Source organism: Lynx rufus, unplaced genomic scaffold, assembly GCF_022079265.1.
Source record: "Lynx rufus isolate CCGP_SWC_20201006 ecotype Redwood Valley unplaced genomic scaffold, mLynRuf1.p SCAF_2, whole genome shotgun sequence".
NCBI classification, from domain to species: Eukaryota; Metazoa; Chordata; class Mammalia; order Carnivora; family Felidae; genus Lynx; species Lynx rufus.
Window position 1 is genome coordinate 6,784,747 of NW_025814834.1, and position 14,996 is coordinate 6,799,742.

General features: G+C 48.7%; 1 protein-coding gene across 2 annotated transcripts in view; it reads right to left on the reverse strand.

Moving 5' to 3' along the window:
- Window positions 1–4,322: 4,322 nt before the first annotated feature.
- ATG16L1 (autophagy related 16 like 1) overlaps window positions 4,323–14,996 on the reverse strand; it is a 48,654-nt gene continuing 37,980 nt past the window's right edge. For both annotated transcript variants that reach the window (XM_047086094.1, XM_047086093.1), the window contains one exon: window positions 4,323–4,516. In XM_047086094.1, coding sequence (XP_046942050.1) covers window positions 4,324–4,516 — 193 coding nt within the window. In that variant the 3' untranslated portion in view covers window position 4,323. The remainder of the gene's footprint in view (window positions 4,517–14,996) is intronic.

The window sequence follows — 14,996 nt, forward strand, 5'->3', positions numbered from 1 at the left end:
GAACTGACTTGAAAGAAATACAAAACTAGCAGTTGTCTGATGACTTAAAGGAAAACCATCATTAAAATTACAATCTTGGGGCGCCTGGGGGGCTGTTAGTTGAGCTTCCGACTTCGGCTCAGGTCATGATCTTGCGGTTTGTGGGTTCAAGCCCCGTGTTGGGCTCTGTGCTGACAGCTCAGAGCCTGGAGCCTGCTTCGGAATCTGTGTCTTCCTCTCTCTCTGCCTCTCCCCTACTCACGATGTGTCTCTGTCTGTCTTCAAAAATGAATAAATGTTAAAAAAAAAATTTTTTTTTTTTTTTTAATTACAATCTTACTCCAAACTCAACTTACCCACAGGCTCTATTTGGTCAACATGGTCTATATAGTCTCTCTTCCCCAGGTAGATGGTCACCTGTGGGAAGAACACATGTGGATTCCAAGTGGCCAAAGAACACTAAAGCACTAAAGCGTTCATGTTAAAAATCAGCAACAACCGAAAAAAAAACAAAAGAAAACAAAAAAACCAAAACCAAACAAACAAAACCCCTGGCCCCACAACAGCTGGCACATTTTGATTCGTCTTGAGCTGCTGCCTGGCCCTGCAGCTTGCCCATCACCCACTCTCTCCCTGCTTGGCTGTGGGCAGAGACTATGGATTGCAGGCAAGGTGTGCTCTTTCTTCAGCCCCATAAATCTGCTCCAAGGGATTCTTCCCACCCCCTTGGATGGTCCCCATTCTCCCACCTTTTCCCAGAGCCTGGAGGTCTGGGAAACCCAGATCTGACATCCCAGGTCTGAGATCATCCAGGTAACCTTGTTGAATTCACTGATAATACTTCCGTGGAAAGTTATGCTTATGCACATGAGTCTCCTCCCAACACTTAAGCCTCTTACAGCTGGCTGTTGAATGAACCAGTTTCCCCTCCTCATTAGAGGAATTTCTGAACTGAGTAAAGAGGCAGGAGGAGTTCCGTAGTCCCTGAAATCCTACCAGATGAGCTCCTGTATGGGAAAACCTGAACCCATGCCCTGAGAAAGAGGGTGTGGGGAGTTGGGGGGCAATGACCATGGTTTTGGTTCTCTTGCTGTCTGTTTCCATGCCCCTGGTGGTGAAGGTCTCTGCCAACCCCCTTTATGGAAGCACATAGGTCGTGTTCATCAAAGCGCACCGCTCTAAACCACAGGGTTGTGAGTGCCTTAATGGTAAGAATTCTTTCACCTTTCAGCCATCAAGGTTTCTGCCACAGTGTCTGATACACTGCAGGGATCTAATCAGCATTTGCTAAGGGCCCCAATGAGTGAGTTCACGCACCCTTCCTAGCCCCTTTCATCCCTAAGCCTCTTAAATTCATATTTTTATTTCCATGAACCACCCAAAATAATTTCTGTTCGCATTCAATCATCTCCTAGATCTACTCCCTCACATCAGATACTCTGGAGTGAATCCCCGTGCCTTCTAAGTTATTTGTATTATTGATGAAACACCCGAAGGACTGCATAGTCGGGTGGCTGGGAAGGATGGTGTGAGGATGTTTTCTGGACAAAACAAACATTAGTGTATACAAAGCCCAGAACCAAGAGAATGCTTCTGGAACCAATGGTTTCATCTGTAGGTGAAGGGCCACCAAATGGGGATGCAGGCTGATGGTTCCAACCTTAAAGCTGTTGAAGCATTTTAAGCAGGACGAAAGACTGAATAGCATTTCGGTGCTTATCATGTCCCAGGTGCCAAGCTAAGCACTGACTACAGTATTTCACTGAATCCCCACAACTACTCTGTGAGGTAGGAATTAGCCCCATTTTATAGAAGAGATGACATTGGCATCAAAGTGGAGAATGGATGGACAAGAGGAAAGCCAGTTGGGCAGCTGACTGAGGTAGGGAGGAGGGAAGAGAGAAGGTAGATGGAGAGAGTGTGTTTTCTTCTTTTTCAAGCTTTAGCTTGGAGGAAGAGGAGCTGGAAAGGTGGTAGGTTAAGGGGAGTTTGTTGGTTGCTGTCTTTAATACACCTGAGGTTCGGGGGCGCCTGGGTGGCTCAGTCGACTAAGCATCGGGCTTCGGCCCAGGTCATGATCTCATAGTTTGTGAGTCTGAGCCCCATATCTGGCTCTGCGTTGACAGCTCAGACCTGGAGCCTGCTTCAGATTCTGTGTCTCCCTCTCTGCGCCTCCCCCACTCATGCTCTGTCTCTCTCCTTCAAAAATAAATAAACATTAAAAAATGTTTTTAAAATATGCACAAGGTCCATCCTTGCTTTTACGTTCAGACAAAGTACTGGTAGAGAGGGAAGCTGATGGTAAGACTCTAAGGAGGAAGTGGACCGAGAGACGTACATGTAAATAGCATGAACCTTGGATGGGAGCAAAGGCGTGTGTTCTGCTGCAACTGGAAAGGGAATGGGGGAAGGGACAGGAGCAGGTAGGGAAGTGGGGCCGAACAATGCAGAGGTGCAGCCGACATGTTGTTTGCTCAACCAACGACCCATGTGCCCTTCTTCCTGGACAGAAGTTGCCAAATGCATTCAGGGTTCACCATCCCCATGGGGCCCAGGCTAAGAGGAGGCCAGCCCCAGAGGATAATTCTTGATTGGCCTGATCCAATGATGATCACCCAATTCCTTTGGCTCAGGATTGGTTTAGGGTGGGCATGTGAGCCAGTTTTGACCAATCAGATATGACAGAAGTCTGCTGGAGGCTACTGGGAAAATATGTTCCCACTCTTAAGAAGAGACACCAGGAAGGCAACAGTCTTTTCCTTTCTCAGGAAGGAAGTGAGGATGAGATGGCTGGAGCTAGGGCAGCCATCTTGCCACCAGCTGGAGGATGAAGACCACAGAAGAGGGCAGAGTGGAGAGAATCACAGAGAAATGGGCCCAGGGCTCCTGGTGCACCCTGCCTGGGGCCATACAGAGCCTGCAATTGGAATAATCCTAATATGTGAGACATTAATTGATAGATTTGCCCACACGCACAAAAATTCTAAATTTCTCAGTTCAAAGGATGTCTATCTAGGTGTGAGGAATAAAATAGTGGGAAAAACATATGGCCCAGCAGGAGTGGTTTCTCTCTTCTTCTGCCAGAAGTTGGGAAGACACAAGTGGGAAAGAGTTTGGAGAATAAATGGTTGAGGAGTCCCCAAATTATCTATCACCCCACAGTGGAGTTCCTCAGCTGGGAGCAGAAAGGGCAGAGTGCCCTGTGCAAACCTGTTTCTCTTGTGTTGCACTATGAGGGTCACAGAGTTTCCTTTGGGCCCAGGGAGGCTTAACATTTGATAAACCCTGAAGGAAAAATCCAAAGTTCAGTTTTACAAAGCACAGAAAATAGAGCGCTGAGAAGTCCCTGGAGCACCTGATTTCAGAACTGCATGTGCTGGCTAAGCGTCTACTTGGGCCGATGATGATGATTCTCTGTGTCCTGCACATAGACTCAGTGTCAGAAACAGTCTCCAGGTCTAAGCTGCTTGAGTAAAGAGCGGACTGATCCAACTGTATCAAGAGCCTTTGAAAGGAAAATTCTCAACCACTTCCGCGGGAACCCCTCAGAAGTCAACTAGAAGAATGATCTAGATCTACACCGTCCAGTGCAGTGGCGACTAGTTACAGGGGGCTCCTGGACACTTGGAATATCATTCCAAACTGACATGTGCTATAAATGTAGAATGCATACCAGACTTCAAAGACTTAGAAAGTGAATGTAAAATGTCATCAATAATTTTGATATCATTTGCATGTTGAAATGATAGTTTTTTGGCTATATCGGGTTAAATAAAAGTATATATGAAAATCAATTCCATCTGTTTCTTCTTTTTTATAAATGTGGCTGCTAAAAACTTTAAAATAACATTTGCAGCTTGAATTGGACAGTGCCGAGCTAGATTGCTGGCCCCTAAGAAGCCATCAGGTGGAGCAAGGAGACCCCGTCCATGGAGGTTGTGGTGTAGACCTTCCATCAGGCTTCCCTTTAAGATAGTGTTTAAAATTTAAGTCATTGGTTCAAGGCCAGCCAAGTAAAATGGGGGGTAAGGGGTGGGGACTGAGAGATGAGGAGAAAATGACAGGTCTCAGGACTAAATTCTTGATGAGACTGAAAAGAAGTTGTATTTGTACAATTCACTCATTCATCCATATCTCATTGTCATCCATAGAGACAGAAAACAGACAAAGAGCTTCCTCAACCTCACAGGGTTTTGATGTTGATTGTGTCTATTCTTTTTGTTTTCTTTTTTCTTTTTTCTTTTTTGAGCAATCTCTACACCCAACGTGAAGCTTGAACTCACAACCACAAGGTTCAAGAGTCGCATGCTCTACTAAGCTGGCCAGGTATCCCCATCCCCATGTCTATTCTTGAAAAAGCTCCTTTAAAAAAACTGCATCAAGTTGCTCACTTCTGTACCACTTACCGATTTGTCCCGGGAGATCTTCTTGAAGATAACGTGGTTTGGTGCAGCCTTGCCGGTCTTCCCGATGGCCGCCATGTTCTCTGTCCCTGGAAGCTTCTTCCACCGCGGGATGTAAGTCAGGTGTTAGAGGGCTGGGGAAAGGTAAAATGATCCTCAATATACAGTCAAGGACATTCTTGGTATAAAACCAACTTGTGAGATGCTGTGGATCCATCAGACATTTCTCTGGATCTGCTTGAATATCGATGTTTGATTAAATAAGGTCTTTGTCTAGTTTCTATTACACAGTGGTGTGCTTTTTTAAAAACATGTGTTTTATTTCTCTTGATAAGCCTCAAACATTTCTTAGAAAACCTCACTCAGAAGCCCAGCTAGATTCCAATGAGAAGGTTTTAGTTCCTGATTAGCCTTTGGTATCATAACACTTAGCCAGGTTGGATTTAAAATTCTATCCTCACAATGTCTTATGGTAATTAGAATAGAGAAAGTTCCTGAAGACCACTATATAACCACTTCACAAATATTATTTTCAAACTATGTCAAGTCCCCAGAAGTTCTTTTTTTTTTAATTTTTTTTTAACGTTTATTCATTTTTTGGTAGAGAGACAAAGCATGAGCATGGGAGGGGCGGAGAGAGGAGGAGACACAGAATCCAAAGTACGCTCCAGGTTCTGAGCTGTCAGCACAGAGCCCAACGCGGGGCTCGAACCCACAAACTGTGAGATCATGACCTGAGCCGAAGTCAGACGCCCAACTGACTTAGACACCCAGGTGCCCCAAGTCCCCAGAAGTTCTGCCCAGCAACTCATACTCAGCTGTTTTCCTATCCTGTTCTCTCACTGCTCCCCAGCTTTACGCACAGTGGAAAAGCCATCTTAGCTGTCCAGAACTCAGTGAACTGAGCCTCTTTAGCAAGCAAAGTCCCTGAAACCACACGGAGAAGGCAAACCTGGGACACACTGACCACATGAAAATGCCCATCGTCCTGACCCTTGCTCTTCCCTGTGCTTGCCCCGGGTTTCCGAGAAGCCTTGTGCTGGGGATGGTCATGTACCTTGTGCAGCCAGATGGGCCCGGGAGGCGAGGAGAAGGGCTCTGTCCCTCTGGGGTGAGCAGCCGGCCCTGGCTCTGTGTAACCAGATGACCCCACCGAGGTCCCCGGCTGATGTGCGTGGGGAATTTGTAGGGAACTTGGGGAGGGTGCCCACACCCGGGTCTCAGTGTCTAGAAGCCAAATCCCATTTAAGGAGCAGGGTGGAGAAGGGATTAGGGTTGAGACGGGCGAATTGGTGGTTTCAGCAGTTCTAAGCATTAGGCAAAGGCACGAGTCTCCGTCCAGAGGGGCTCACAGGTGCAGGAGCGCCAGTGGGGAAGGCGTGGTGCGGGGGAGGATAGCTCAGGAAAAGCTGCTTTTTATCCTAACCCTCTTTGGGTTCTGGAAATAGACTCATTAGCCCTTCACCCCCAGTATCACCGGGACAGGGGATTTTCGAGTGCTCGACAAACTTGATTAAACTCAGCAGGTGGCTAATGCAACCTTGGGCGTGGGGATAGAAACAAAAAGGTCAAGGAGAAATGTCAACCTCAAGATGAATCCTGGTGTTATTCAAGCCAGACCAGATGAGTGCCTCCCCTCCACCCCTTGCCCTCCTGATTATTGTCCCCAGTCTTGTCTGTTCCTCCCCCCACATGCGCCCCTCCTCCCCCCTTGTCTCTGGAATCTGTCCGCATCTTCTCATCCCCGGAGCCTCCTCCTGAGTCCACACCACCCCCTCTGCTTCCTTGGACCATAATGTCTCCTGCCGTCTGACTACCTCCATGGCCAGCCTCCGGCTCCTTGTCTGCAGTGGAAGAGGGGCCTCCCAAACCCTGACCTGTCCCCTCCGTTTAGTATCTCCCACTGTTGTCAGGACACGGGCACCATCTTGAAATCTCTACCTGCTTTCCTCATTGTCCTGTACCACATTTCCCCCCACTCCCCCACCCCACTGTTCTTTTTTGCCTGGAACAATCCTCTTCTCGGGGCGCCTGGGTGGTTCAGTCGGTTGGGCGTCCGACTTCGGCTCAGGTCGTGATCTCACAGTCCGTGGGTTCGAGCCCCGCGTCAGGCTCTGTGCTGTCAGTTCAGAGCCTGGAACCTGCTTTGGATTCTGTGTCTGCCTCTCTCTCTGCCCCTCCCCCACTCACGCTCTGCTCTGTCTCTATCAAAAAATGAATAAACGTTTAAAAATTAAAAAAAAAAAAAAAAAGAACAATCCTCTTCTTCTGTCTTCAACTTGCTGACTCGTTTCACCCTTCGTGCTGTAAGTGAGGAGTCCCATCGTCCAGGGAGCCTTCCCAACTTCCGGGGCTGGGTTGGAGGCACAGCTGCATTTGAGGCTTGTGTGGTTATTTTATGATCTTTCTTCCCTCACTTGACTCTTGGCTCCAGGAGGGCAGGCACCCATCCTGTTGTTTCCCTCACCTCTGCGTTCCCGGTGCCTAGAACGACAGCTGCTCACAAGAACACTCAGGGAATGAACACATGGACACTGCAGACACATTTACCTATTGGACTTGACCTTGTGTCCGGGAATGAAGCCAAGTCTAAGCAAAAAGCATGTTCTAACACTTTGGGGTGTTAGCATCTATGGAAACATTCCGGGGGCTCCGCCTCTGTCTGGACAATGCCTGCAAGGCCCTCCCAGATTTGCTCCCCTGTTACCTCTTGTGAGAAGTAAGGGAGATGACTCATTTTCAGAAATACCAAATAAAAGCTACACTGTCTAGTTAACAAGTTTATAACCTATTGGAAGTATGTACAAACCCCCCCCCCAATGGAGTCCCAAACCCTTACACACTTCACTTCTTGGTTCTTCTTCCCCTCTCCCTTTTGAGCGCTTATTTCCAGAGGCCAAAGAACATGCGTCAAAGAACAAAGGGAGGAGGGAATGAACATTTGCCCCAATCAGACTACTTCACTTCACTTCACTTCCCTGTGCGCTGAGTCTCCACATCCCTCCTTTGAGTGGGCCGATGGGCTTATTTCTCACTACCTCACCCACTTCTCCGGCCTATTGGTCTCTTCGCTTTTCTTTAAAGCTGCCACAGGGCCTTTGCGCTTAACTGTTTCCTGTTCTGGAACACTCCTCTCACAGAGAGTCGCTTCCTTTGGGTCTTTACTTCAATGTCACCCCATTCACCCCACAGCCTATAACGTACCAGCTCGCCCAGAACTTGCAGCCTTCTCTGCATTATTTTTCTTGTCACTTATCACTGTCTCACATACAGGAGAAGCTGTGTGCCTTGTTTTCCTGTCTGTCCCCGGCCCCATCGTTCCTGGAATGCATGCTCCAGGGGGGATAGCGACTTCCGACTACCTATCCCATCTCCAGCACTTAGAAGAGGGATCTCACTAGCCTTGAAGCAGCACATCGATGAGTCTCTGGATTGCAACAGTGTAATAGCTGGCAGAAACTTTTTAAATTTCTAAGGGGGAAAGCTTTTTTTTGTGTTGCTTTTTTTTTAAACCAGAGGAATGCCAGCAGTAGCTGGCAAAAGGAATGACAGAATTAGAAAAACATCATTTGACAAACTCTGATTCCATTAGCCAGCCATGCCTTTTGATTTTCTGTATTTTAGTATGTAAGTAATCTCTACAGTCATTGTGGAGCTCAAACTCACAACCCCTCACAACCCCTCGATCAAGAGTCACCTGTTCTTCTGAGCAAGCCAGGTGCCCCATATTTTCCGTTATTTCTGTTGCCTTGACATCTGGGGCTCTGCGGCCCCTGGAGACTGCTAGCCCTTTCCTAGAGACAGCCTTTCATACGCAAAGTAACCAATTCAGAGCCCACACACCTTGGAGGCCTCCTTTCCTCCCTGGTCAGGCTCTCACACTGAGCTACTCCCTGGTCAGGCTCTCACACTGAGCTACTACTGCCCTGCCCCAATTATCCCCAGACCAGGATTCAGACACTGGAGAGAGTCCATCACTAAAGAGCCAGAAGAAGTTATTCAAACTCTCCCAATCTTCAACCCACATATCTTGCTTCATCAGCTCTTTCCTGGGGAAACCACAGAGACTCTTGCCCATGTTTTCCCCTCCATCCCTCTGCCCCCTGGCGGAATCTGGTGCTTCCCCATGTGGCCCCACGTGGCATGGGCTGTCCCCTCCTTTTGGGAACTGTAACAGATTATCTTTTCAGTGGCCGTTGTCTCCTGATCTGTTGGCCTTACCGTGGCTGAATGATAGTGAAAGTTACTATCAAATACTGATGAAATGATTGACTCAGACAATTATTCATTGGAGTCAAAGGCCTCAGGTGAAGAGGTGATGGGGAAATGGCTGCCCCTATAGCACCAAAGTGATGGCATTTGGATCCTGGGCTTATCACAAGGTGCAAGCCTCACAGTACTGGGGGGACCAGGCATGGTCCATGGTCAATCTCAGAATTGGCAATGATGCCAACCAGATGTCACGTGTCACCTTGGGTTAACTGGAATCCATTAAGCCTTCAGACATCACTTCTGGTTTATAGAAATGCAGGGAAGAGAGGAACGAGCTAGATGGCACGAGAGAGTGACTAGATGAATGGAAAAGTGGCTGATGTCTTTTCATGAGTCAATGTCACAGAAAAGGGAGGTACTAGATCAAAAAACGTTAAGGGACCCAACCTCCAGATGCAACGTGTGGTCCCAGACTGCATATCTCCAATCGGAAAAACCGGATCTACAGGACATTTTGGGTCTACTGGGAAAATCTGGATATGGTCTAGGTGGCAGGTAAGACGGAAATATCTGGAATAAGAAGGGAGAGCTAGTGACTGCACAAAGAAGATCATAGGATGGCATGCGTAATATGATCACACCTTGCAAATACACACCTATGCACCTATGCAAACTTGTACCTATATGTGTATACACACATATGCATGTTTAATATGCAGAATCTGAAAGGATATGTACAAGGAACTAACAGTGGTCTCTGTGTGGTGGGTATGTTAGGTTTCACCTGTTTTAAAAATTTTTTCTCCAAGAGTCATTTACTTCTCCCATAGCGGAATGGTTAAAATATAACACTGTCATAAATTTAAAAGAATCTCTGATTTTTTTTTCCCCTTAAAAACACGCACATAGGGGCGCCTGGGTGGCTTGGTTGGTTAAGCGTCCGACTTTCGCTCAGGTCATGATCTCGCAGTCTCTGAGTTTGAGACCCACGTCAGGCTCTGTGCTGACAGCTCAGAGCCTGGAGCCTGTTTCAGATTCTGTGTCTCCCTCTCTCTCTCTGCCCCTCCCCTGTTCATGCTCTGTCTCAAAAATAAATAAACGTAAAAAAAAAAAAAAAAAATTAAAAAAAAAAAAAAAAAAAACCACGCACATAAGAGAAAGGCAAATGACCAGGGTGCTTCTTTTAGCGTCTGCATCAGAAGGGCTGCCCTGAGCGGTGGCCGCAGCACCTGGGACCCGCCTGCAGCTGTGGGTGCTCTTGGGACGCCCGTTCTCTTAGCACCAGGCTGCTGGGAGGGTGCAGATCAGCAGACTTCAGTTACTGACCTGCCGACGCCTGGCAGGTGGAAAAAACTGGGGGTGGGCCGGATACCAGACCTCATTTTTTGGGAAATGGAGTCTCTGGTAGTCGTTCCCAGCCTCTGGTCTGTGATGAATTTTTCTCTGCTTGGCAGAAAAATGAGAAAAAGAAGGGCGCTGTTGTAAGTTTTGTCATGGAGCCAAATGCATTCAATGTAAATTATCCTAAGGTTATGAAGTTCTCAGCTTTTGGATATTAAAATGTCCTTTTTCTCTCTCTCTTTATTGAGGCATTCTTTACACACAAGTAAATCTGCCCATTAAAAAAATTTTTTTTCAATGTTTATTCATTTTTTTTTTTTTTATTTTTGGGACAGAGAGAGACAGAGCATGAACGGGGGAGGGGCCGAGCGAGAGAGGGAGACACAGAATCGGAAACAGGCTCCAGGCTCCGAGCCATCAGCCCAGAGCCCGACGCGGGGCTCGAACTCACGGACCGCGAGATCGTGACCTGGCTGAAGTCGGACGCTTAACCGACTGCGCCACCCAGGCGCCCCTGTTTATTCATTTTTGAGAGACAGAGAGAGACGGCACGAGCTGAGGAAGGGCAGAGAGAGAGGGAGACACAGAATCTGAAGCAGGCTCCAGGCTCTGAGCTGTCAGCACAGAGCCCAATGCAGGGCTCGAACCCACAAACCACGAGATCATGACCTGAGCCAAAGTCGGACGCTTAACCGACTGAGCCACCCAGTTGCCCCAAGTCTGCCCATTTTAAAGTGTGCCGTTCGAGGAGCTTAACTACCACTATGGTCAAGACAGAACATTGCCATCACCCCCAAAAGTTCCCTGGCCCCTATTTCAGTCAACTTCTCCACCAACCTCCCCAGTCCCCGGCAACCACTGATCTGCCGTGAGTTTTGCGTTTTGTGAAATCTATTGTTTAGAATGTAGGGAAAGGCTGGAATAATACAAGCGACACCCACACAGTCAACGCTGGGCTTTGACAACGAACACTTCCCTGTGTGTGCTCCACCTGTCTATTCCTTGTTCCTTTGGAACCCTTTGAAAGTAAACTGCAGACATCATGACACTTTACTCATAAATGTTTCAGAATGCAGCTGCTAAGCGTAAGAACAAAATGTCCTCTCTCTCATAAAATAAAGATTAGAGTAGATGGAAGTTCAGAAAAAAAACATCCTTACTTGGCCCAAAGAAAAAGTTGTCAACCTTTCTCTGGTTATTTTGGAAACTGACTGCTCTTTGAACGCTCGCCGTATGGGAACCACTGGCGACAGCAATGCCAGCTTCTCTGGAGTCGGCGTCCGGTGCCACGAAGCTACAAGCCCTGGGCTTCCCCTCCCAGTACCAGACGCAGCACCAGGCTGGGGATGTTCAGCTTAAGAAGCTTATGGGCTTTGGGGCTAGGTTATCGTGTTAGGGTTTTACGAGGGCACATGTGCAAGGAACACTGGCATACTCCGCTAAACGTCAACTACAACATGAAAACCTTGTGTCCTCATTGCCTTGGTTTCACCGAGGCAGAGAGGACCCGAGAAGACTGGGGTCTACTGGATTTACGAAGACTGCCAGGGAATCAAGAGCTTTTAAAAGCCACCTTAATTCCAACATGCACCTCTCGGTCAACTGACCTAAAGAACAGATAGCTGTTCTAGGTCAGGCTGGCTTAGAGCATCTGAAACCATAAATGGAATCCTGTGGGTTTGGGCAGACACCTCGGAAAAGAACGTAGTCCAGGGGCACCTGGGTGGTTCAGTCGGTTGAACGTCCGACTCTTGGTTTTGGCTCAGGTCACGATCTCGTGGTTCGTCAGTTCAAGCCTTGCATCAGCCTCTGTGCTGACAGTGCGGAGCCTGCTTGGGATTCTCTCACCCCCTCTCTCTCCGCCCCTCCCCTGCTTACTCTCTCTCAAAATAAATTAAAAAAAAAAAAAAAAAGGATGTAGGCCACACTCCACCCCTAGCTTGGTTCTACTCTATATCCACAATAAGAAGTGGCTGAATGCTTCCAGGGATGGGGAAATCATTACCACCTTTCTTTCAAACTGTGTGTGACCCATGGGGAAATTGTTAGGAAGGACTCAGCTTCCCTTCCACCTCTCTTCATTGCTGCAAATTAATCCAGTATCTTCTACGTGTGACTCTTTTCATGATCAGGACACAGATGGTCATTCCTCATGGGCATCGAAACCCTCTCACCATGCCGGAGGCCCACCCTTACGCAGATTTCGAATGTCCGTGCTGAGGCGTCATGTAGGGAATGGTACCTGGCGCTCCAGGTCTCCATGTAAAGGAGACATGTGGTACAAACAGCCCCAGACTGGAGTCCTGGGCTCTGTGGCCTACGGATGGGTCCACTGCGACCTTGGGGAGGTAGCTGGGCCTCGGCCTGCCACCTACAGACTCCTGACTTGCAGAGTTGGGGAGATGCATCAAATGTGCAGGTGAGTCCTATAGAAGGAGAGTCCCGTGCAGAGTGGAGGCAGGGGGATCCTGGCCAACACTTCCCTTTGTCCTCTCCCACGAGAGGCCAATGACATGTGCCTCGGGGGCTTCTTCACCCTGACCACGCCACGTGGGTCCCAACACCAGAGGGTCCTTCAGGGGTCATGAAGCTGCCTCAACACAAGATTTTGGAGCCGATCACAAACTGAGCAGCTTCCTCGTGACGCGGATCGCACGGAGAAAGACGCCTTTCCGAGGGGAGTACTGTTATGGATTGAGTTTGTGTCCACCCCCCACCCTGTGTGATGGGGCGCTGGGAGGTGATCAGGGTTGGATGAGGCCACGAGGGTGGGGCCCTGATCTGATAGGATTAGCATTCTTGTAAGAGACACCCACTCTCCACTCTGCAAGTGCAGCAGGAAGTCAGGCGAGCACGCGGTGCACGGCAGTGACCTGCAAGCTAAGGCTGCAGGACGGAACCCACCTTGTCGGTGCCTTGACCTCAGACTTCCCGCCTCCAGAAGTGGGAGAAAGGAGTATCTGTTGCCTGAGCTGTCTGAGCTGGTCTGTGGCGTTTCCTTAAAGCAACCTGAGCTAAGACAAGGGCGCACGCTTTTCTTCAGGTAGATCAACTGCTCTAGATCAAAAGAGTTTGGAAAAAAGCACGAACCTGGTTTCAAAAATGCCCCCTTTTTTGGTTGGAATTAGACAGGGGTGGTGGTTGTCCAGTGTGAATCCGCTTTAAAATGGCTCATTTTATGTGAATTTCAATACATCTAAAAACAGTACACATTTTGCACTGTGACCCCAAACCTACAGCTACATGCACACAACGGCTTCTACACAACACTTCCACTTCCTCTGTGGTTTATTCCTAGATTTTAACTACTCTCCATCCCTCCCCCTCTCTTGTCCCCTTGGCCCCCCTTTGGGGGCTGTCTGGTTTGCTTTTTGCTGACTCAATCCTACTAAATAAAAACGCGACCAAGCGCCCACTGTGCCAAGCACTGCCTGGGGGTCCAGGATACGGCTGCTCCTGAGACTTTACTCACAGGCTCTTGGAACCATCTGGGCGTGTCCTCTAGGGATCAACACACTTCTGATTCCCGACCAGAAACCAGACTGTGTCCAGCCTGCGTGCTGCCTGGCCTGACTTACAAGCATAACTGTGGTTTCCTAAGTCTGTTTCTCTGGGAGAAGGAAGCCCAGAGCCCAAATTCACCTGCCCTCCTCTCCACATCTAGGGCCAGAGCAAATCCACAGAAGCCTGGGACACAGCGACATGCAGGGCTGCTTGTTCCCACGTGGGACACACGTACTGCCTCTATGAGCAAAGTCAACCAAATCCAGCATGCGGCATAGAAAGAAGTCTGCAACAGATACTGTTCTGGAATAAAAAAGACCAAAGAGGAGAACAGAATGTGGCCTTACTGTGGACAATTCCCTTTCCTGTCCCCATGCGGCGCCCCACACTCAGGCAGATGCCTGTGCCATCTGCTCTGGCCAATGGGATGTGATAAAGGCGACCCAGGCAGAGTGACAAGTGCTTGCACACTGACGCATGCATACTTGGTGCGTCACCCGTGTTCTCCTAGCTGCCCGCCAGACGTGAGGCCACCCTCTACTATTCATCCTCAACTGGGCCGGCCCAGCCCTCTCACAGAATCGGGAGAAAGAATCGTTGTTTCAGGCCATTACTTTTTAAGGTGGTTTGTTATGCAGCGAAAGCTAACTGGATCCTGATCCAAACAAGCCAATCGTAAGAAACCCATTGTTGAAACAACCAGGAAAATTCAAATATAGATTGGATAGTCAGGGACATGGAGTTCCCGTTAATTCTACGAGGTGTAACTTACGGCACAGCGTCCTGGTTAGCTTGGGATGATGCATGCTGATTTATGGGGAAAATGACATGCTTTCAGTTTGCTGGACGGGCAAGGGGAGGGGCACCGGGACTTCTTCTAGCCTCATCAGGTTCTGCATCCACCCGGACGTGGGTGTCTTCACTGTGCCCTGTGCCAGTCAGTCAGGGCTAGATGAGGGCCGCATAGCCCTGGGCAGAGTTGAGAGAGACGGGAGTGTTCGAGGAGCACAGCCCAGCTAGAGCACAAACAGTATGGAAAAAGTATCTGGAAGGAAGACAGGGAGGGGTTGGGAGGCACAGACAGAAACCAGTAGGGCTGTGCTATGAAAGCCAGAGCTTCCTGAGGTACGAAAATCAAATTTTGCCGAGATAAAGCAGGTTAAGAATAATTTTTCTGATCAGAGACCAATCTTACTGGATCGCACCAATTTCCCTCCATTTTCTAACAAATGGGAACATTTCACTTAACTCAAGATTTCCAAAGTTTATTATTGGCTTGCAAATTTGGGATTTCTAGCGAGTGGGAATTACAGTAGGGCACAAGAGGAGAGACGTAGTGGAGGAAAGGCATCAACTCGGCCAGCCTGGGGCCGAGCCCGCGGGCCTGGAGGAGCAGGCAGGTTGCAGGCAATGGCGCCCACTAGGGGTCAGGACCCTAGAACAGCTTCTTGCCAAGCTGTGAAACGCCCCGACTTGTGACACGGGATGCGGTTGGGAGATCACAGGATCTGAGAGCCACAGGCTCCTTATGACCACCCAAGATCTCGCAGAAATCCA